This window comes from Kryptolebias marmoratus, linkage group LG23, assembly GCF_001649575.2.
Source record: "Kryptolebias marmoratus isolate JLee-2015 linkage group LG23, ASM164957v2, whole genome shotgun sequence".
Taxonomy (NCBI): domain Eukaryota; kingdom Metazoa; phylum Chordata; class Actinopteri; order Cyprinodontiformes; family Rivulidae; genus Kryptolebias; species Kryptolebias marmoratus.
The window spans coordinates 12,423,209-12,445,970 of record NC_051452.1 but is presented as its reverse complement, the minus strand read 5'-3'; the positions used below and the strand labels follow the sequence as shown (position 1 = coordinate 12,445,970).

At 38.7% G+C, this 22,762-nt stretch overlaps 2 protein-coding genes across 7 annotated transcripts in view; one reads left to right on the top strand and one right to left on the bottom strand.

Annotated features, from left to right (window-relative positions):
* The window catches only part of LOC108244131 (NLR family CARD domain-containing protein 3), a 1,204,881-nt gene that overhangs the window by 384,477 nt on the left and 797,642 nt on the right, over window positions 1–22,762 (top strand). The window lies entirely within an intron of this gene.
* The window catches only part of LOC108248949 (pleckstrin homology domain-containing family A member 5), a 166,192-nt gene continuing 144,094 nt past the window's right edge, over window positions 665–22,762 (bottom strand). For all 6 annotated transcript variants that reach the window (XM_017438017.3, XM_017438022.3, XM_017438018.3 and 3 more), the window contains 7 exons: window positions 21,649–21,784; window positions 19,574–19,695; window positions 15,601–15,792; window positions 14,643–14,738; window positions 11,703–11,848; window positions 8,707–8,843; window positions 665–6,499 (listed from right to left, as the gene is read on the bottom strand). In XM_017438017.3, the coding sequence (XP_017293506.1) occupies window positions 6,465–6,499; window positions 8,707–8,843; window positions 11,703–11,848; window positions 14,643–14,738; window positions 15,601–15,792; window positions 19,574–19,695; window positions 21,649–21,784 (864 nt within the window). In that variant the 3' untranslated portion in view covers window positions 665–6,464. The remainder of the gene's footprint in view (window positions 6,500–8,706; window positions 8,844–11,702; window positions 11,849–14,642; window positions 14,739–15,600; window positions 15,793–19,573; window positions 19,696–21,648; window positions 21,785–22,762) is intronic.

Genomic DNA, 22,762 nt, shown 5'->3' with positions numbered 1-22,762 from the left:
TTCTGCATTTTCAGACCGAGAGAAAGCTTTTTTGACACTTTCTTTTCAAACTTGCCAAACAAACATTTTTTTGTTTCAGATCACTAAAACTAATATATTTAGGCTTCTTGAGATGGAAAAACACTGATAAGAACTGAAAAATGTAAGAATTGCATCAGTTACTACAAAGTGACCATTTTTGCATTTTCAGACCGAGAGAAAGCTTTTTTGACACTTTTTTTTCAAACTTAAAGTGTCCATTCTGTCATTTTCAGACTGAGCGAAAGCTTTTTTGGCCCTCTCTGCTCTAAATACATTCAGACATGCCATACAAACAATTTTTTTTCTTTCAGATCACTAAAACTAATGTATTTAAGCTTCCACAGTTAAAAAAACATTAAAACTGAAAATTTTAAGAATTGCAGCAGTTACTTCAATTTGTCCATTTTTTTTTAAATTTTTTTAGAATTTAATTTGTCTTATCTTATTTTTTTGTGTGGCATTATTCACATTTACTGGGCTCCAGAAAGAAATATTCTTCTGTGTACCAGTCAGCTGCTTAACCTTGCAGACCTCGTCCAAATTCATTTAAGTGTTAGTCACGTTACACAATCAACCATCTATCTATCCACCCATCCATCATCCATCCTCTCAAAACATAAAGAAAACAAAAACAGCCTTGAAGCATGTTTTTAGGAACATCCACATTTATTTGACATGATATAAAACAAATGAAGTATGAACTCTTTGCATAATGACTCTAACAGTAACAACAATAATTATTTCTATATAGTTACTTTTATTTTCAGCGTGTACAAAAAAATTTGCTTTCTTGTCTTTTGTTTGGTAGTTTTTGTATTGTTTTGTTTTTACTATACATATTTTAAACTCCAAAGTCTGACTTATTGCTTCATACATGTGCTAATCTCCTGTTCCTCACCATGTGGGGGACAGAGTCAAAATTGTAGTGTCTTCAACCTCCATCATGTACAATGCAAACCAAAGACAACAAAACAATGCAAAAACTGCAGAAGCAGACACATACCCAAAACATTCTAATGCTCTGTGCTCAACAGACTTCAAGAGGATTCAACCCACATAAAAAACAAATCCTTATCCTGTAAAAAGACAAACATAAAATAGCAGCATGACATAGAACAATTTTGAAGTGAAAAGTTTTGCTTTTGTATATAGTTATACTTCTTATGTTCCTATATGCAGTGGACAATTCAGTATGTTGTAGTTGCAAAAGATGTAAAAACTGGAATTTCTTAGTTTATTTAAATTCACACAAAGTGTCTGAATCAGGAGTCAGTTATGGTTGGAGTAAAGCACTGCATGTGTGTAGTCCTATATACATCTGTACAGTACAGTTACCTTTAGCAGCTCAGGAACAGATAACACAACTTCCTCCACAGAAATTATAATTAGAGATACAAAATATTGTTTTATTTTTTTGCCAATATCTTATATGCCAGTATTTACTCATTTTGACCAATAGCCAATGTCAATACAAATATATGATCCTCAAACTTCTTTTAAATTGGAATAAAGACATTGTTTCTTTTCTTTACAAACTAACCAGATTAACCAGATCAAATTGGGCCATATCTGCTTGTCTTAATCAATATTGATATTTTAATTTAAAACATTTATCACCAAACCCCTGATTTTATGCTGATAATAGTGTGCATCCCTTGTTCTAATTGTAATTAATATTATATTAGAATGAATTTAATACCAAGTAAGGTATCACGGGTTTAGTGTAATAAATGTTTTATATTTGGCAACACATAACCCTCAAAACAAGTCATACATAGATTCAAGACTGTGAAATGGTATTTAGCTGTAATTCTTGGAAGCCCAGAAAACTTTTGGCCAAATTAGGAAAATAAAATAATAAAAAAAAAGTATTATACTGTAAAACATCAAAAACAAGCAAAACAAAGCTGATAATCAGTGCTTTCAGTGGTGATGGTAGGTAGTGGGGTTGCTGACACAAAAATGTGGAAAGAGGTCAACAGAACAAATTTGCTCCTTAAAATGTTTTTTTGAATCAATGAATGGGTAAAAAATAATTTTTTAAATGTGGTAAAGTTCACAGTAAGACAGCACTGGTCCATGCTGTGGCCTCACAGCAGAAGAATTTTTAGTTTGAAGCCAGGTAGGCCTTTAGTTTGGATATGCTTTATGGACCTGTGAGGATTTGATCACACAAAGCTTTCTTTGTTTTTGTTAGGTATGCCTGTTGCCCATGTGAAACAGGTGCTTTTGATCACCAACAAACACCATTTAGAGCTTTTTGTAAGACCTCTGACTTCCTTATCTTGTTTCTGTGGCTGAATCTTGCCATCTTGTCTCATTTCTACGATTATTGCCCAACACCAAAAGCAAAGTTGGAATGATGTTTTTGCTGGTTTGTTTTGTATAAAGCAGTTGTTCACTACAATAGGTAATTTCTGGACACCATCCATAGAGAGACCCATAAATGACAAGAACTCAAGAACATGAAACCCACATCCTTGAGGAAACCCTCACTTGTTGCACCAACTACCTAAAAAAGTGTAATCGGCAAAGTTCAAAACATCTCAACTTAAAGTGAAGTCTTTACAAAATGTTAACTGTTGGAAGGGTACCATGGTTAGGAAGAACAACTCTTACTGCACTTTTCCTAGAAACCCTTTGTGACAGGGACTGGCTGTTCTGAACCCAGTGTCTGGTACAGTTTAATACTCAGACTACCTTCTGGTTCTTAACTCTGGACCCAGCCCAAAGTGACAAGTCAGGAATACCAGGAGAATTCCCCGGTATGCCAGCTGGGTTTAGTGGCTACAAGGGCTGATGTTAAATCAATAAAAACTTATTTTAATATTTACTGATGATTGGAAGGCTGGGTTGTTTACACATGCAGGTTGCAGACACAGACCTGAGGTTCACTGTGCAGCTTAATGCCGTCTGCTCCGATGTGTGTCATATGTCTACTAACAGCCCATCACACATGGGAGCAACTCAGCAACTGCCAGTTCCTGAGCTTTGCTTCTGAGAGAAGCCTGAGATGAGGTGATGCCAAAAAGACATGAATTAAAAAGCAGTAAGCACTGGAAAACACCAAACATACCAAACTACAGTCCCCTCCAAGAGGGGCAAAGTCAGTGAAGGTGCAGATGGTGAGAAAAGTAAGTAAGCTGTAGGCTAAGTATAAACAGTGATTCGCAGGCAGTGCTGTATTTAGTACAGTGCACCTGCTGGCATATCAGACTGTTCAAGTTTATGGATCAAGTCAATGATTTAATGTAGTCTGTATGATATGAATAAGTGCTTTGCAGATAGCATGTTTCTACTCCACCTAAATGAGGCATTTCTGTGTGCAGGTGGGATTAATCAATGAGTGAATATTGTGATAAAGCATTGTACATTATAAGGTGTAGATCTTGTCTGTTTAAAAAGTGTTGAGAGATTACCAAATGATTTAGCGTCATAAATAATTCTGGAAAAAAAAGACAATAAAGGCAGATTTGAGCTAAAAATCAAAGGATTATGTGCTGCAAAAAGCACTTTGCCCTAAAAAAACTGGAAGTGTACACGTGTATGTGCACTGAGAAAGGCCTGGGCACTGAGGCCTGAAACCCCTCACCCAGATCGTCGCAAATACAGGCTATGGATACCGGTTCCAAAATGGAAAAGTCAACAGTTATCACTTCTACATGGATGACATCAAGCTGTAAACCATAAAAGAGTGTGACATCAACTCACTTATCCACCACACCAGCATTTACAGCAAAGACATTCAAATGTAATTTAGACTGTATAAATGTGGTTGAATTACACATCCAAGAAAGACAAAGTGATCACAACTGAAGGGGTTGAACTACTTGAAGGCAACACTGCAGATGTCCAGGACAGCTGCAAGTACCTTGGAATCCATCAGGCAAATGGCAATCATGATGAAGCTGCAAGGAAATCAGCCACAACCAAATACTTACAGAGAATAAGGCAGGTCCTAAGGAGCCAGCTGAATGGTAAGAACAAAATCCAAGCCTTCAACACATATTCGCTGCCAGTCATCAGAAACCCTACTGGTATAATAACCTGGCCAAAGGAGGAGATAGAAGCCACTGACATCAAGAATCACAAGCCTCTCACAATGCACGGAGGGTTTCACCTTAAGGAGAGAGCCAGAGGACTAGTATGTCAGAGCCACTGTACAGAATGAAACTGCCTGTCTGGTTTAACATACCAGACTGGACCCAAGATGCATGCTATGCAAAGATTGTCCTGAGACAGTCCTTGACAGCGGGATGAAGACGCAGACAGGCAAAGCATAAATGGATGCCATAATCAGGTGGCTGGAATAGAGTACAAAAACATCTGTACCGAGTATGGACTGGAAGTCCCACAATCAAAGTTGGAGACTTCACGTAGGGCGGTAGAGAATGGCAAGGCTAAGATACTGTGAGACTTCCAGATACAGACTGACAAACAGGTGTTGGCTAACCAACCAGACATTGTGGTGATCGATAAGATACAGAAGAAAGCAGTGGTGATAGATGTAGCAGTCTCAAGGGACTGTACCATCAGGAAGAAGGAGCAAGAGAAGCATGAGAAATACCAAGAGCTGAAAGGAGGAAATAGAGAAGTTGTGGCAAGTCAAGGCCTCAGTGGTGCCAGTGGTCATCAGAGCACTTGGTGCTGTGACCCCCAAACTGGAAGACTGGGTCCAACAGATCCCAGGAACAACCTCAGAGATCTCTGTCCAGAAGAGCACAGTCCTAGGAACAGTTAAAATACTGTGGAGAAACCTCAATCTCCCAGGCCTCTGTTAGAGTGAAGTGAAGTGGAAGTGAAGTAGAACCACCCATGTGGAACAAATAGGGCAAGCTGAGTGGTTTTTCACTGATTTATCCATCTTCTTTACCTCCTTTTCCTTTCCGAGTCATGAGGCAGCCTATCTCCAGCAGTCACTATGTGAAAGGAGGGGTGATGAACTTACAACCTGTCCAGAGTTACACATAGAGACAAAACTATTCACACTCTCAGTCACACCTAGGGACAATTTAGTTACTAGTGAACCTAACATGCATGTTTTTGGTCTGTGGGAGGAAACAGAAGTACCAGGAGAAAACCCACGCATGCATGGGGAGAACATGAAAACTCCACACAGAAGCATCCCAGGTAGGAGGCAAACCTGCAACCTTCTCACTGTGAGGTGACAGCTCTAACCGCTGTTTTGCTGTGTCACATAACTTATTTTCAAATAAGGAAATCAAATTTGTCATAACAGCATTTTCTTGAGTGCAATCAGAGTCAAAAAGCTCTATAAACACTTTACACCTGGCAATTAAAGGTGCATCTAAAAACATTTTTAACATCGGATGTGAGTTATCAGCCACGTCACACAAAGCTATCAAATCAGTGCAACAGCAGGTTTGCTGATATAAAAATTTCAATACATTCAGACATCAAAGCTATATTATTTTGCACCAACACGGTTCAAAATTGTTGAATTTATGTAGAGTTGTGTGTTAATAAGCCTAATGACATAACATACACAACATAAGACAAATAAAAGAGCATAAAATGATTAGTGATTTCATAGAGCTCAATGTCAAAGCAAAGACTAAAGATTTTAACCTGTAAAATCCACCACAGTGAAATGGTGTGCTGACAGCCATCAAAACTTGTAGTACAACATGACTGGCATTAGAATTTAGAAATTTGTTGAATATAATTTGACACTTAGACTGTTGTACTCAGATTGACAGCCCAATATAGCTTGCAATAACCACAGGTCCAATCAGCTCTAAAACAATCAGAACAAACTTTAAATTTAAATGAAATCACCACACTGCATTCTGTAATCCACTCTGATCATTAAAATTTCAGCAAAATGGTAATTTTTATTGAGAAGGGTTCTGATCAAAAGTTCATTAAAAGGTATAGCAGAAAAACAAAACAAAACAGAAAATGCTTTATCTTTAGATTATTCTTAACGATTGCTGTTTAATAATCAGCCGCAGCCTAGCTTAGTACCCTCCTCCCTCTGCTTGACACTGGGTTTTAACAGTTTTTTTATTAGAAAACCAAAGGAAAAGTTTTTTTTTTTGTCATTTTATCATCTGTATGATTATTTCTGGGCCAGCTGAGGGTTATTTCAGTGAAAATGTAATCTGTAACCGTTTCACATTCATTTTTATGTAGAAATGTTTTAAGGTAAACAAGACTCCAAAGAAGCTACATTACAGTATAATTTGGATAGATCTACCAGGTTCTAAATATAAAATACATCTGCCTTTTTTCCTGGTTTCAAGTCTGTCTGTTGCCTTGTTTGCCAGCGAGGCGGTCCTTTCCTTAGTCTCAGTCTCCGCATGGACATGTGATAGCTGTATCGGCATGATTCTGTTGGAAACGTAGAAAGCCATGATGCATGCTCTGTACAGCCAGCTACATGTAGACTGTACAGGTGTGGATGCAGGAGCTAGCATCACTCATGTGTCGCTGCTCACCAAGGTGAATGTCTGCACTGTAGGAAGGAGAGGACAAAAACATTTGATATTATGCCATTGTGTGAGTCATGATATTAAATTAATCAGTTATTTACTTCTCATATCCCTAACCCAACCCTCAGCTAAGAAGATTTATGAACAGCTAAACAATGTTTGGATAATGTTGGCTGGATAAAAATGCATTATAAAGACAATACTCTTGGACTTTGTCACAGCTCACTGTTCCTGCCATGCCTTGTCTTGCTACTCAGCCTCATGCCACGCCCACATTGCCATGTCATCACTCGTTACTACAATCATCAGCACCTGTTTAGGTCTGTATATAAGCTTACCTCTCACTCCCAGTCTCCGCCAGATTATTGAACGGTTCGCCAAGTAAATGTCCAGCACTTCTCATAGTTTCCATGCCTGCCTCTCGACCCTCATCTCTTGCCTGCTCCCCATGGATACCACTTTGGACTCTGACCTTTGGTACAAGACCCTTTCCCTGCTCTCTGGATCTCGCCTATTGCATAACCCCTGGTTTTGGCTGTCACTCTCTGACCTCCTGGCTTCGACCCTTTGCTTGTCTCTGGACTCCCGAATTACCTCAGACCCCCACAAAACTCAGTTCAAGCTCTCTGTCTACTGAGCCCAGCACTCCTACCTGTTCCTGTCCAAGCCCAGTTCCCGAACATGAGTGCTGATCCCAGCAGAGTTTTTGGTAGTTCTGTTTTAACCAATAAAAGGTTAAATCTTTGTTGTGGTCTGCTCGTTTTGACTCCTTTCTCGTCCAGCCTTGTCAGACTTAATGAAATAATTTTTGCAAAGGTTTATCACCATTTAGAGACTAAACTATTAAATGAGCATTTAAGAAGGTTCTTTTTTTTTTTTTTTACTCAAGTGGTATTGTTTCTGGTACAGGTAGCAGATCTGTTTAGTTCTTGAAGTTGTGAGGTGGGGCCTCCATGGATTAGACTTGTTTGTCCAGCAAAACCTGATGCATGTTTGAACCAAGACCTGATTAACGGATACCAAGTCGCTACGAAAAACTATTCAAGCCATTCTTGAAACATTTTTGAAGTGAAATATATATATCCCCGCAAAAAAACCTATGGGAAAATGTGTTCTGGTCTGAAGAACTCAAACGTTTTAAAAGGTCTTGTTATGATTCTGGCCTGTCTGCCTGCTGTCTCCTTTCCCTGCTCACCATGCCTGCAATCAAGTTCATCTGTTTCACCTGTCCCCTGCTATTCCACACTCAATCAGCATCATGCCACTCACCTGTTCAGTAGCAGTTATATTCAGCTCCCTGGCAGGCAGATAGTGCCAAATTTTTTGAAAGCCATAGAGTGTGAGTAGATATCCAGCGTACTTTGTTATGACCACGCTTTGTCTCACGGATTTCTCTGCCTCGCCTAGCCCTTTTTGGATACCTCTGTTTTCTGGATTACGACCCTGTTTCTGTCCCTTGACTACTGCCTCGCCCCTTGGATCTGTTTGCCTGAGTCTGACTTCACGTGTCCAAACCTTCTGTGCCCTGACCTCAAGAGTTCTGCCTAGCCCTCTGATTACCGTCTGTACTGACCTCTTGGGAACGACTCTGCCCGTCCTGGACTTTCCCCTTGATGAACTGCCATCGCAAAGTGCGACTGGATTAAGTGGAACCTGTCCCTGGTCCTCTGTTTCCACACGGACTCTGAGAAGGTTAGTGGTTTTTGCTCTGAGCTTCTGCACCTTCTCCAAGGTTCTCTCCAGCCACTAACCATTCTCTTTTCTCAGTGGTTTCCGGTCCGTGTTCCTGAGCCTCTGCCTTTTAGTCTCCAATAAATATTTGAAGTCACTGTGTCTGGCTGAGATTCTGGGTCCTCTGCTCTGTTTTTGACAGGTCTGTTATTGCATCACCAAAATAACACCACTCCCACATTGAAACAGTGGTTGTAGCATCATGCTGGAGAGTGTTGCTGGGAGACAGAAATCTGAGTTTCCAACGAGGACCTTTGCGACTGGACCACAGACAAGTGATATAAAATTAATGTATGTGATTTTTAAATGGTGGAATCTAAAACTGATTTGATAAGAATTTCAAACACATGTTTATAGGGGATGATGATTCTCTTAAAATTTCCTACGGGCATTTGATTCTTTATTGAAATGTGCCACATGGCGAGTTGATGAGGGGATCTGTCTTACATTAATGGAGAATGTGGTTTCAGGTTTGATTTCACACAATGTTTTTTCTTACAAGCCATTAAGTTGTTGTTGCGTTTCTTGCCATCTGTTGTCAACTGGTTGTATGAATCCAGGCTCTTCTCCTCTTGGACAGTTTGTTGGGTCCGGTTCATTTCTTGATCACTGGGCTCAGGACTCAGCATGTGAAAACTGCATTTAACAGGAGCAAAATGGTTCACACAAACCTAAAACATTCTAGAACGCATAAACTTTGAAGGCTTAGAAGCACAGAAGGTTCTATAGCACTCAAGACTTAGGCTCAGTTGTCTAAACCCAGGATCTCACTGGTGTGCATTTGTCAACGACTCAAATTTGTGAGAAAATTGGCAAACTTTCCATTGCAGTTTCACTGAATTATGCGTGTTTGCAACCAAGCTAGCCACACGGATGTTTTGCATGGCCAGTTTAAAAAAAAAAAACTGCATTTTTAGCATTTCCACAGTTTTGAATTAAAAAACTTTCCAAGATAAGATGCAAAACATCTCCAACGGTAGAATACAAGTTCAATTGCTTTGTTTTTTTTAAAGCTTTTTGAATTTGCCATGTCCTGGATGACTGACAATCTACACCGGCATTTTGTCTGTGTACATTATTTTTTTTGTCAACCTTAGCCCACTTTGTACCCACCTTGACAGCTGTCCCCGCATTTATGATTTAATCTATTGGAGTACACTTTAGAAATGAGCATACGAAAATTGAAGACGAACTTCTACTACCTGAAGAATACATCTAGAATTAAATAACTGATGTCTCAGCAAGACTTAGAAAAGCTCATCCATGCATTTATCTTTAGCCGACTTGACTAATGTAATGGAGTAGTAACTGGTCTTCCAAAAAAAAAAAAATCCATCAGAAGCTACAGCTGATCCAGAACATGAGTCCTCACAAAGACCAAGAGAGTTGATCACATCAGTCCAATTCTGAGGTCTTTGGGCTGGCTTCCTGTTGCTCAGATAATTGATTTTAAAAACTTTTTGCTGGTTTACAAAGAACTAAACAGTCTGGGTCCCAAATACATCTCTGGTTTTATGCTGCATTATGAATCATCAAGACCTCTGAGGTCGTCTGGATCAAATCCGCTTTTTGTCCCTGGAATCAGAACCAAACATGCAGAAGCTGCATTCAGTTTTTATACACTAAATAACTGGAACAAACTCCCAGAAAACTGCTGGACTGCTCTGACTGTGAGTTCCTTTAAAATGAGGTTGAAGACCATCCTTTTGGCTGCTGCCTTTGATTAAAACAAATAATTATTTTAAATGTTCTTTATGTGACTGTCTGTAATTTAACATTTTTATATTCTTTTATTGTTCTTTTACACTTCGTCAAAATGTTTTATGATTGTTTATGTAAAGCACTTTAAGTTGCCCTGTTGCTGAAATGTGCAATACAAATAAAGCTGCCTTGTCTTGCCTTGCCTCACTTCCTTAACTTTAAAAAAAACCACATCACTTTGTTGTGGTGGTTCTTGCTAGAGAAAAAGCAGATTATACTGGCACAATTATGTTAATTGACACATACACAAATTAAAAAACTTTTTTTCTTGACGACTTTATCTTATAAAATTGGTGAATGGCCTGCACTTGTATAGCACTTTATCTAGTACAAGGATGCCAAAGCACTTTACACTACTATCAATCATTCACCCATTCACACACTGATGATAGCAAGCTACACTGTAGCCAGATCTGCCCTAGGGCAGACTGACAGAAGTGAGCCTGCCATTACACTGGCGCCACCAAACCCTCTAACCACCACCAGTAGGCAAGACAGTGGAGTGTCTTGCCTAAGGACACAACGGCTGAGAAAGATGGAGCAGGGGTTTAAACCAGCAACCCTCTAGTTTTAGGTTGAACATCTACCTCCTGAGCCACTGCCTCCCTAAATGAACTTAAACGATTTTATGTCAGGAGTGTGAATTTACTTCAGTAGTTTTAGGTGGGTTTTGGTGAATTCTGAACATGTATTAATTCAGTTTTAATCTGTGTGCAAACTTCAAAATGGATCCAGGGAAGGGTAAACTTTTCCCAACAGTGTTAATATCAAACCTGTCACCTACCATCATCCTGTAGTTGACTCACAAAATCATTTATAGGCAGAAAAACATCTTATAGTAGCAACAATATATTTCTAAATTTGATTGAAATGACAGTTTACAGCAACTTTTTATTTGTTACATAAGTCCATGTTCATTAAGTGACAAATACTTTTCATATTGTTTAAAAAGTTTCTGTCATCATTAACAATAAACTGATTGACTGATTAACTACAAAATGAGTTTATGATTTTGAAAATCTCATTTTAAAGGCATCTTCCCACAATTAAAGCATATTTTGGTGGATCAGAGAAAATCAACAATGAATTCAAACATATACAAAATATTAAATCTTGTTTTTTAAAATCACTGAAGTTGAATGTTTTATAATCATTCCACCATGGAAATAAAAAAAATGTTTAAAAAAATCCCAAATGAGTAAAACATTAATGCTCATGAGTGGGTGAAAACTTCTGACCACAGTTGTACATACCAAGAACCCATCCAACCCATCTCAAGAGCGCTAGACACCTGCATGGGAGTTCTTCTCTGACAGAAAACGTGTCCAGTTCTAAAAACAACAGTAACTCTAAAACCCATGCCAATAATAAAAAAAATAATCCTTAAACAAAAACAGGTCCAATTCTGACTATCATAATTTCTAAAGTGTACTCTCTAGTAGAATAAATCATAAATTTGTAAGCAGCTGCCAAAGTCGGTACAATGTGGGTGGAGGGGGAAACAAATGTGCATGATCTAGAATACCTTTGCAACTTGTGCACACAAAAATAAGATTAAATTTTCAAATACTGGTTGCTCAAAACACAGCTACATGGCTAGCTAGTTGCAAACACTCCGAATTCAGTGAGATTGATACAAAAATGTCAACTATTTTGAGTTTTTATTAATTCTCTTAACAGTCACACCCCAGTTATATACTACTTTAAGTAATAGTGTTAAGGTAGTATACGTACCTGTTTTCAGTGGTGGTCATTGTAGGAGAGCTGGTGAAATCTCGTTTGTTCCTCTCATCATTCTCAAAGGGCTGAAAGTTCACAATCTCCACACACTTTGGCTCAAAACCAAGGTCCACGATCACAACACTTTGGGTTTTACACACCTAAGACACAAACACAGGCATACATTTTATTACAAAATAAAAGTGTGTGAAGTAAAAAATAAAGCCAAACTCTGCCCATTTGCAGAATGGAATTCCAGTCTGGTTTAAGGATTGAGTTTCCACTTGCTAAAGTCACAAATGACTTTCTGACTGCTGCTTTTGTTTCTGTTCTCATCCTGTTAGATCTCAGCACTGCTTTCAATACCATTGACTGTAATATTTTAATACACATACTGGATCATTTTATTGGGATTAAAAGTGCAGCTTCAAACTGGTTAAAGTTCTACCTATTCACTTGATTCATAATGTTATTGTTAATGTTAAAGCTGAATTGAAAAGTGTAAATTGAAGCCAACATTAGTAGAAATAAAATCATAAAATATGCTTATTGTAAAGTTTTCCAAAAAAAAATTGTACTAGAGTAGTTTCTTCAATGTTTGGTGTATATATATATATATATACACCAAACATTGAAGAAACTACTCTTGTTTCGTGACCCCTCGATGAGTGACGTCCACAGAGCTGCTGAAGTTCAGCAATTCATCAGTAAGTGGATGAATACCAATACAACGCCTGAATTAATTGTTCAAACCAGCCAGAAAATAACACATCGGATTTTATGAATTTGGATTCATAAAATCCGATGTGTTATTTTCTGGCTTACTTTTCAATTTCATGAATTTGGATTCATAAAATCCGATGTGGCAATTACTATCAGAACTCTGGTTCACACCACTTCAAAGGGAAGCACAACAAGCTCCAACCCTCATTAATGCAGGACTTTTTAACCAGGATAGCCCTAAAATATTCCTATCTTTAATGTTAAAAGAAAGGCAAATGGATAGGAGGACTTTGCCACAGAGAAGGAGACGAGAAACGAGGAGCTTACTTTAGACATGAACGCACGCTGTCTTTAAAAGGTATGAGCTGCTTACAGGCCAACAGCCTGAGATCAGTCTGTGATTCAGAGCAGTTTGTTATTGATGAAAAAATATAGACAATCCATGTGTGATTAAACAGATGTCCTAGTCTGAAACTGTTATTGATTAGTTTACTTTGGTGTGACAGTTCATAAATGCAACTCACGTTTTTTATGAGTTAGCATCTGGTTAGCAACATTAGCTCTGTCCTGCCATCTTTATGTTGATTTGCAGTGTCATGTACTGATGTTATGACAATAATCTGAGGGTAACTGGTTCTCACCATTCCACGTTCTCAACTCTGTCGTTATGCGCATTGTTTTGTCGGCCACGACGGTCCTGGTGATCATCAGAATCTGAAGAGTTTTCATCTGATTACAGAGATCCAGCCATCGGTTCAGGTTCATACTGGTATGATTGTATATCCGTTACTCCCACAAAGTCTTTCAAGCATTTCTTCATACTAAAAAGGCTTGTTCTTCCATTTTCACTAGTAAACAACGAGACAGTAGTAGTGTTCATGGCTGGCCAGGGCACATCGCATGTCATGAACCCAGGGTACGGCAACTTCAAGCCACAAATCACCCACTTCTGAAATTATTGACTAAAATGCTAAAAACAAGTCATTTAAGTTTTAGGTCAGGAAAACAAGACCCTGGAATGTTGTGTGGATATGTTTAACTAAAAAACATTAATGAAATGTCAATTTTTTGAGATTTGATTTTAGTTCGCCTTTAATGTCATTATTTATAATGTGTCATCTAGACCTTCCAAAGTTAAGTTTTGAATCCCACAAGGTTCTGGTTTTAGACCAGTTTTCACTGGACATGCTTCTCCTCAGCAACATTATCAGAAAGCAAAGAACACATTTCCATTGTTATGCCAATGATATTTAGCTCTACATGTTCATAAAACCTGATGCAAACCATCAATTACTGACAGTCGAGAGCAGCATAGAAGACGTTAAGGCCTGGCTGATCAGCAACTTCTTACTCTTAAATTCCAATAAGACACATAATTCTTCTTGGTCTTAAAAACATAGGAATATCTCTGAAAAACACTGTGTTTAGGCTAAATTAAAGCACAGGGGATAGTTTTTTGCAGCGGCAGGCCCAGACTCTGGACCAACATGCTGCTTGATATTAGTACTCCAGAATCTATACAGACTTTTAAATCCCATCTAAAAACTCACATTTTTACAGTGGCTTTTAATTTGAGTTCAGTTGGAGTTCTATCAGGCCTTTATTTTGTGGTAATTCCTTGTGTTGGTTTCATTTTAGCATAATTTATTGTATGTGTGATTTTCTGAATTTCATCACAACAGCTCTGTAGTGTTATATCCTAGTGAAGACATTTAAACTTCCAAGTTCTATAATTTATCTGCTTTATGATTCAACATCAAGTTAAACAAATGATTACTGTCTGAACAACAAACAATCAAACAACAATCTACTCGGCATACTTTGCAAGCATTTCCACAATCATTTTTTAGAGGCCGTACCCACAAAAGCAGGGCCAGCCAGCTGGCCCTGCTTTCGTGGGTGATGCAAGTTTGTTCTCTCTTGTCGACAACTGTAATACACTGACTGAGGGTGAGTCTACCACCTTCTCCTTTTAAGACTTATCTTAAAACCCATTTAGCTTTTATTTGCTGTTTTTGTTGTTGTTTTGTTTTTATATATTCGATCCAACTGTTTATAATAATTTTTAACTTCGGATGGGTTTTTTTATGTCCACTTTTATTGTATGTTTTTGATTTTATTTTTTTGCCTGTGTAAAACACTTTGCATTGGCTTGAATGCTATGTAAATAAAAACTGATTTGATTTGATCGGATGTGCAGTTACACAACTTGAATGGACAAAGTTACGGTACCTCATTTAGTACGCTATTGGTCTCAGTCTGCGGGTTGTTCTCAACCTTTTCATGATGAACTTCTTCACACTTGGCATGTTTCACCTCTTCCATTTTCTGCTGACAGAAACACAATTATGTTGTCATATTGTCATAAAAAGTGTTCTAAAAAATTAAAGTTTTACATATCAGGACATAATAAAAAAATATGTTGCTTCTTAGAAGTTTTTTATAATATTTAAATGCAACTTCAGGTGAACACTAACAATTTATATTAGGTCAGTTCAGCTGATTTAGTTTTTTTGCAAATTCAAAACAAATGTACGGTAATCTCAAGGACTTATACAACAAAACATCTGGTCCAATTCACTTACTGTCCAATTCAGTAAGTGACATATAATTCCGCCATGGTTTTATATAAATACTACATATAAAATTGCTTGATGCATTTTGTAAAGCAAATTTTTGACATTCAATAATACCTTTTTTACATTTTAGGACAAAGAAAAAGATCAAACTCCTATAAAAATAATAAAACATATAAGTAAGTTATTTGAGTAAACATAAACATCAGGACAGTTTGTTGGATAATTAATTGTTACTCACTAAATTTTCTATCATAACAACTGATACTTTCATTTACTTAAACTTTTACTTTTCTTTTCTTCTTCTTCTTCTTATTTTTCTGATATTGACATCTACATTTCAAGTTACAAACCTTAAGAACAGACACATAGAGGCACAGCTTAACTCAAGCAGAGACAAGTTTCACATTTCCAAGTATGCGTAGATTTGCACATAATCATTTCCTTCTGTCTCTTTCCTGGTTTTATTTACAATAACATGAATAAAACATATAGTAACGAGAGAAAAAAAACTTGCCTCTTCCACCTGAGTATGACACTGCTCTGATAATCACATCAATATGAGCACAGATCTGAAGTGGAAGTGTCAGAAGTGTTATTGTGTAGAATATCACCTTCAGAATAAAAAGTGGGTTGTCCTTGCTGAAGGAGGATGAGCGAGATGGTATCTCTTTTCTTTTCTCGCGGAGGGATGAGGCTTCTTGGTTTCTTCTTATCCTTTTTAGCTGCTCCTCAACACTCATCCTTGTTCTGAAAAGCTCTCGCTCTCCAAACCCCACCTGATCCACTGCACTCTTGGGACGATCCTGGAAAGGACAACACTCAATGCACCTTTTTCTTTTTAGATTACCCTTTGAGTTGATATAAAGCTTTGACATTTTGTACACTGAGCTAAAATTTAGTGTGATGTTATCAGGGTCATCCCAACACATACTTTGAGCCTTACACGTTGTGTGAGACTGCTTAAAATTCTGACAGTAAGGGTAGGAGTCAACAGGGTTTGTCTGTCAGCAAAATTTCTCATAAACCACCACACCCAAAAATGACAATAACTCAATTTTACAGAGATTGAAATAAAATTGGTATCTGGTTGTAGTGGAGCATTATTCACAACAGAGTCTGAGCACTAACAGAGCACTTCCAGTTTTTAATAATGCATTGGACAGTTCTTAACCCAATTTTAGTAGTTTCTGCAATCTCCTTAGATGTTTTCCCTGCTTGAAGCATGCTAATGATTTGACCCTTATCAAACAGACTGACATCTTTTCCACAACCACAGGATGTGTTTTTCGACATGGTTGTTTAAGAAATGAGAAGCAACTCTTTGCACCAGTTGGTGTTAAATAACTTATTTCCAGCTGAAACATAATCACCCATGCAGTAATTATCCAATAGGAGGCTCATACCTATTTGCTTAGTTAAATCCAGGTGGTGACTTTTTTTTGGCCAGGCAGTATATGTAAGGTCTCACATCATTTTCCTTTTCAGAGTTTGACCAAAACTGGGTGATATGCATTCTTGAAAGGAATACTAGTTATAGTGGTTTAATAATTTATGTAATTTTCAGGTTATACTTTCCCTGACAGCTGAATGTTCATTTCAAGATTCATTGTTCCATGAATTCATTGTTCAATTGTTGAATTTTTCTTCAATGCCATAAATAAAAAAAGGTTATTTGGCATTAATCTTTTAGAACATGTTTTATGTTTGTACTGTAAATATCTGTAAATAAAAATTTCCATAGGGCAATGGTTGACGAATTCTTTTCTTATATGTGATGGGTTTTTAACTAATTCAAAAAAGGTTAAAAAGCAAAAACAACTGGACTTCTATTCTGTAGTTGAAGACGTTTCGCTTTCTCAATTCAGAAATAGAGAGTGCGGAGTTGAGCTTTTAAAGCTGAGATGTGATGTAAACTGGATTGCTTGCAAATTGTTCTCACTCTCATAACAATAGAGGCTTGTTAGGGTCCTTGTTTGTCTGACTGGGCCACTCTGGTCACATGAGTGCAGGTGTTGATTGGAGTGAAACTGACTGGGGATCAGGCCTAAAGCTCCATTATATGTTTTTGAAAGCTGTAATCTGAGACCTCCTCCTATGTTTAATGTTGGTTTCTCCTTTTTGACATAAATGGCTTCTTTTACCCCCCTCTCGAACCATCTGTCTTCTCGGTCCAAAATATGAACATTTTGGTCCTCAAAGGTGTCCCTTATCCTTGAGGTGTAGGTGGACAGATGAGTCCTGCCCAGAAGAAGTGGCTCTCCTGTGTTGAGCCATGCGTCTGTGGAGACGTTGTTTGGTCTCTCCAATATAGAGGTCTGAACATTCTTCGCTGCACTGAACTGCATACACAACTCCGCTCAGTTTGGGTTTGGGTGTTTTGTCCTTAGGGTGGACCAACCTCTGTCTGAGAGTCTTGTTGGGTTTGAAATGTACTGGGATGTTGTGTTTGGAGAAAATCCTTCTGAGTTTCTCAGATACTCCAGCAACGTAAGGAATGAAAATGTTCTTTATTCTGTTCCTTTCCTGGTTCTGTTCCATGGTGTGTTTAGTGGATTTCCTAGCTGACTTGACAAAAGCCCAATTGGGATACCCACATGTTTGGAGAGCTTTTTTGGTGTGTTTCTGTTCCTTTTCCTTCCCTTCTGTTTTCGTGGGGACGTGTTCAGCCCGATGCTGTAGCATTCTGATAACAGAGAGTTTGTGTTCCAGAGGGTGGTGAGAGTCAAACAGAAGGTACTGATCTGTGTGGGTTGGTTTCCTGTAGACTTCAATGTTGAGACTGTCCTCTCTTACTATGTGAACCAGACAGTCCAAAAAAGGCAGCTTATTGTCGTAAGCATCTTCTCTGGTAAACTTGATGTTGTTGATGTTGATGTGTCTGGTGAAGGCTTCAACTTCTTTCGCTTGAATTTTGACCCAGGTATCGTCCACATATCTGAACCAATGGCTTGGTGTAGCTCCCTCAAAGGAGTTCAGGGCTCTCTGCTCCACTTTCTCCATGTAGAGATTGACCACAATCGGTGACACTGGAGATCCCATGGTGCCCATGCTTCTGTCTGTAAAAACTGTCATTAAACTTGAAATAAGTGGTGGAAAGGCAGAGGTCCAGCAGGGTGCAGATCTGATTTGGAGTGAAGTTGGTCCTGTTGTTCAAATCCTGGTCTTGTAAGAGTTGTTCTCTGATGGTTTCCACTGCTTCTGATGTAGGTATGCAAGTCAAAAGAGAAGTAAAATCAAATGATACCAGAGTTTTGAAGGAGGTGGCTTGGCACTGAAGAGGGTTGCTGTTATTTTCAGTCTGAGTTCTTCTGCCTCCGTTTCACTTAAGTTGTTGTTCCTAATAGCAGATTCAGTGGCAGTGAGTTCCACAACAGGTATTTCTTGTGGAGAGATGGCAAAATTAAGTCCTTTCACCAGCACGTCTTTCTCCGGCTGTGTCAGACAAATTTCTAACCCACTGGTCCTGAATGTTAGAGTTAGTGACATCCACTTGATTTCGCCTGGTGGTTTGCGATGAGGAAACAGCTCTCTGTTGTAGTTTAGAGAACTTACTTTTTTGACGTTCCTTGCTCTTCTGATGCTGTGAAAGTTGGGCTTTTTCAACACAATGGTAAATGGTAAATGGCTTGCACTTATATAGCGCTTTATCTAGTCCAAGGACCCCAAAGTGCTTTACACTACAATCATTCACCCATTCATCCACACATTCACACACTGATGGCAGTAAGCTACATTGTAGCCACAGCTGCCCTGGGGCGGGCTGACAGAAGTGAGGCTGCCATCACACCGGCGCCACCAAGCCCTCTGACCACCACCAGTAGGCAAGGCGGGTGAAGTGTCTTGCCCAAGGACACAACGGCTGAGACAGCCGGAGCGGGGGCTCGAACCAGCAACCCTCCGATCACAAGACAAACCCCTACCTCCTGAGCCACTGCCGAAATAGAAACTTCTTCTATCAAGGCCAAAAGAAGAAGAGTAGACAGCTTCTGGTGGGTCTGACCAATTTTGTGTGAGAGAGCTTCAATGGTGAAGTGTATCTGTCTAATTCTTTCACTAAGCAGCTTGTGTTGAGCTTTTTGGAGTATTTCCTCTGCTCTATGTCCTTTGATTGTAGAGATGAGTTTTATACTGAGTCTTTCCTGTCTGCATCTCAAACTGAAACGAAGATGGTTCCTGTAGTCAGCAAGCTTCCTTGACATCTTCTCAAACTCCCGCACTACTCCTAGGGTGTCCTTCCCGAAGTGCTTGGCAATATGCTGGTGTAGATTCTCAGTCATCCAGGCCATGGTCTGGATGACTGAGAATCTACACCAGCATGTTTCTAACTAATGTGAGATCCAGTCAGCTATCTTAAAATTTAAGCTACTTCCATTTTTACAAAAGTCCCATATACATTTATGAAAGTTACTGTCCAACAGTATCCAACTGATAAAGAGTCTGATAAGAAGGTTGAGCTATGCCTGAGCAGAATTATTTAAAACAAATATCTTTTGGGCTGTTTCTGCAACATTTAGCTCATCTGGAATTGACTGAGTTAAACTCAGAACCTTTTTAGTCTTTGTTGATGCTAAAGACAACACTTACCGATCTGGAGTCAGGTTTCTTTGTCTTCCTTAGGGTAACATAGGAGGCAATGGTGGAAGACTCAGGAGGGTTCATTGGAGATTTGGTCCTGGGAGTGACAATGCCCACTGGGAAGGGGGAAACTGTTGGAGAAACAGTTCAGAAGAGTCTTACTTACTTAAACAATACAGTCAAGGGTAATGATCAGTTTATGTTGAGGCAAAACACAGAACTATGGTCTAATTAACAAAAGCCAAAACCAAAAAGAAGTAAAAGAGAAAAGAAAATGAACCATCTATCACCCTTTTGCCATAAAATTACTAGAATCATTTGACCATAATGCATCCCTTAGTCTGTGAATATTGTAAATATGCAAATAAACCCCCTTAAACCTAAAAAAAATAAATAAAGAAAAAGAGAAAAGAAAAAACTCTAGGAGTTAAATCGGACTGATGCTCACCACGGCTTGAGAATAGGGCTGTCGCAATAAACAATAAATCGCATGATAAATTAAAATGAGGTCAATAATTTTCATTTATTGGCTTTATTGTTTTGTTGTATCTCTCTCTCTTTCTACTGAAGACACTGGATGACAAAAAGCACAACTCATGTGCTCTTCACTGACACTTCCCTTTCTTATTTCCTTAGCATAAGGGGGGAGTGAACTATTGAGTCAGGTAGCCAGCCAAGGTACATCGTCTTGTACCTCTGCAGCATTAAAGCTCTGTGAGGATGTAGCAAGCTAAAGAGACACTATTTGAAATTGGGGAAAAAAACCAAAATGGAATTGGTTTCAAAGTCGAACGCAATAGCAGTGGTGTGGGAGCACTTCGGATTAAAACCAAATGACTGAAGCGAAACGCTGAACCTTTGCAAGCTGGTATGTCACATTTGTGCTTTTGTCTCTGTGTGCTTTTGTTAGTTTGCACTTTTTGTTTATAAAACTGGGACAATATAAATATAATATAAAATATATAATCTATATAAAACTAATGATTTTTTTAAGGGCTATTTAGTTTATTTAGTTGAACCTAGTTTTTATGTCCATTTTGTTTTTTTGTTGTAGAACCACAATCACATTCATTGTAATAAAATCTCTTTTATATTATGTATATTCTGCCTCCTGAGTCTGTTACTCCATACTGTTCCATCATTGACATTCTGTGTAACCATGATATTCTGCTGCCTGAGATATTTGCTTTCTGATGTACTCCAGGATGATGGTGGTTTTATCCTGTATAGTGGCTCTGATGCTTACTAGTCCTCTGTCTCCCTCCTTTCTCTTGGTGTACAGTCTCAGGGTGCTGAACGTGGGGTGAAACCCTCTGTATTGTGAGGAACATCTGTGTCTTGGGGTCAGTGGCTTCTATCTCTTCCTTTGTAGCCTTGATCTTATGACTAAGAATTTTAAGAATCACTGTTGTTGTGGTGCATGCTTAGCAGTGCTGCATTCACATCTTCCAGCAGACTTCCACAGGGTACAATATCACTCAGACTTGGCAATGGTTGTGGGACATAGGTTTTTAATTCGGTCACATTCTTCATTCTCAGGTCAGCTGCTCTTGTATTCAGTTCATCAGGGCTCATCAATCGGGCTTGGTACCCATGATGGGGATGATAAATGCATCCTCTGTTCTTTCCCTCCCAGAAACAACAGAGGCAGCTTGAGAATTGCAGTTGACCCAGCATTGTTATGTCTCTGAGTCAGCAGGGGAGGGAGTCACAGAGTCAAACTGACAAGTACTGTAGGTGTGAATAAGAGAACAATGTGTACAGGGCTCTCTTCTAACTTACATTGCTTCTATCACTCTTTCATGGCACTCTTGAAAAAGAGATTTTAATATCAATGAGTTTTTTTTCCTAGTTAAAGGTAAGATAAAAAATAAACTCTGCTGATTCCACAATGTGAGTAAGCACACATTGTCACAGCCCATGAGTGGTTTAATATTGTATGAACAAGCACAAATGGCTTGAACAATGCTTGTCTTTATGACCGTATCACAAAACCATAGTGTATAAGGACCAACTCACTATGCTCTAAATCCACCAGAAAGACTTTAATATTATCAGGTCTATGTGACAAAGTCTAGATGCACCTTTTGAAGTTGGAGTGTCCTTGCTCTCTGCAGACATCTCAATCTTCTCCTTGTCCTCATTGCTGATTTCATCTACTTCTTCCTTCACAGTGGTAAGCTCTGGCTCACTCTTATAGAGGCGGTAGTCTGGAGCTTGCTGTGAGAGCAAAGTGAAGTTATAGTCAAGGTTAGAATATACACTGAAGAGAAGCATAAGCTCCTCACACACAAATACAATTGCAGATTCACGAACAGTTGGAATGTTTTTGTGGGTGCAGTTTTCAAATTTCCGCACCCATCGAACTCACAAATCCATTACTAAGTGAGCTTTGTGTCTCCAACTTGGTACAATGTCTCTCTGCACTGGTACAATTTGCCCACGTTTAAATTAGGCAATAATCCAGCATGTAGAGAAAACCCAAAGACCAGAGCTGTTTGTGACATCCCCTCAGCATAAAATATTTATCGCCTCCTAAGAGTTAGTGTTACTTGGGTTTTGAAAAAAAAGTAAGGAAGCACTGCTGCCTTCACAAAAAGAGTGCAGGCATGTTAGGAAAAATATTTTAAACCAACACTCTACTCCAGTGAAGAGTGACAAACATTCTTTCTACAAATAAATTCTCAAAAAAGTGCTGTTGTATATTCACAACCAATCAGAGAATAAATCTCTTTCAAAAATAGTTAAAGCTTAGTCAGTTTTACAGATATTAATCTAAAATTGTGTGTGCTAGTATCTGAATGTCATTCCCAAAACATACTCTGCACAACTGATTGCATGGAATCTTTGTTTAAAATTTTGTCATTAAGTATCTGGAGTCAACTCTGTCTGTTGGCAAAATATCTCATGAACCACTGTTGTCATTGTAATATTTTTGTAGTTATTCAGGTCTGGTTCGCGGGGCAGCAGCCTTAGCCAGGAAGCCTAGACCGTCCCTTCTCTCCAGTTGCTTCCACCAGCTCCTCCAGGCATTTCCAGTCAAGCTGAAAGATATAATCCCTCCAAGGTGTCATGGGTCGCTTCCAGGATCTTCTGTTGGAGGGACCTACCTGAAACACCTCCACAGTGAGGTGCCAAGAGGCATCCTAACCAGATGTCTGCACCACCTCAACTAGCTCTTCTGTGTGTAGGATGTGT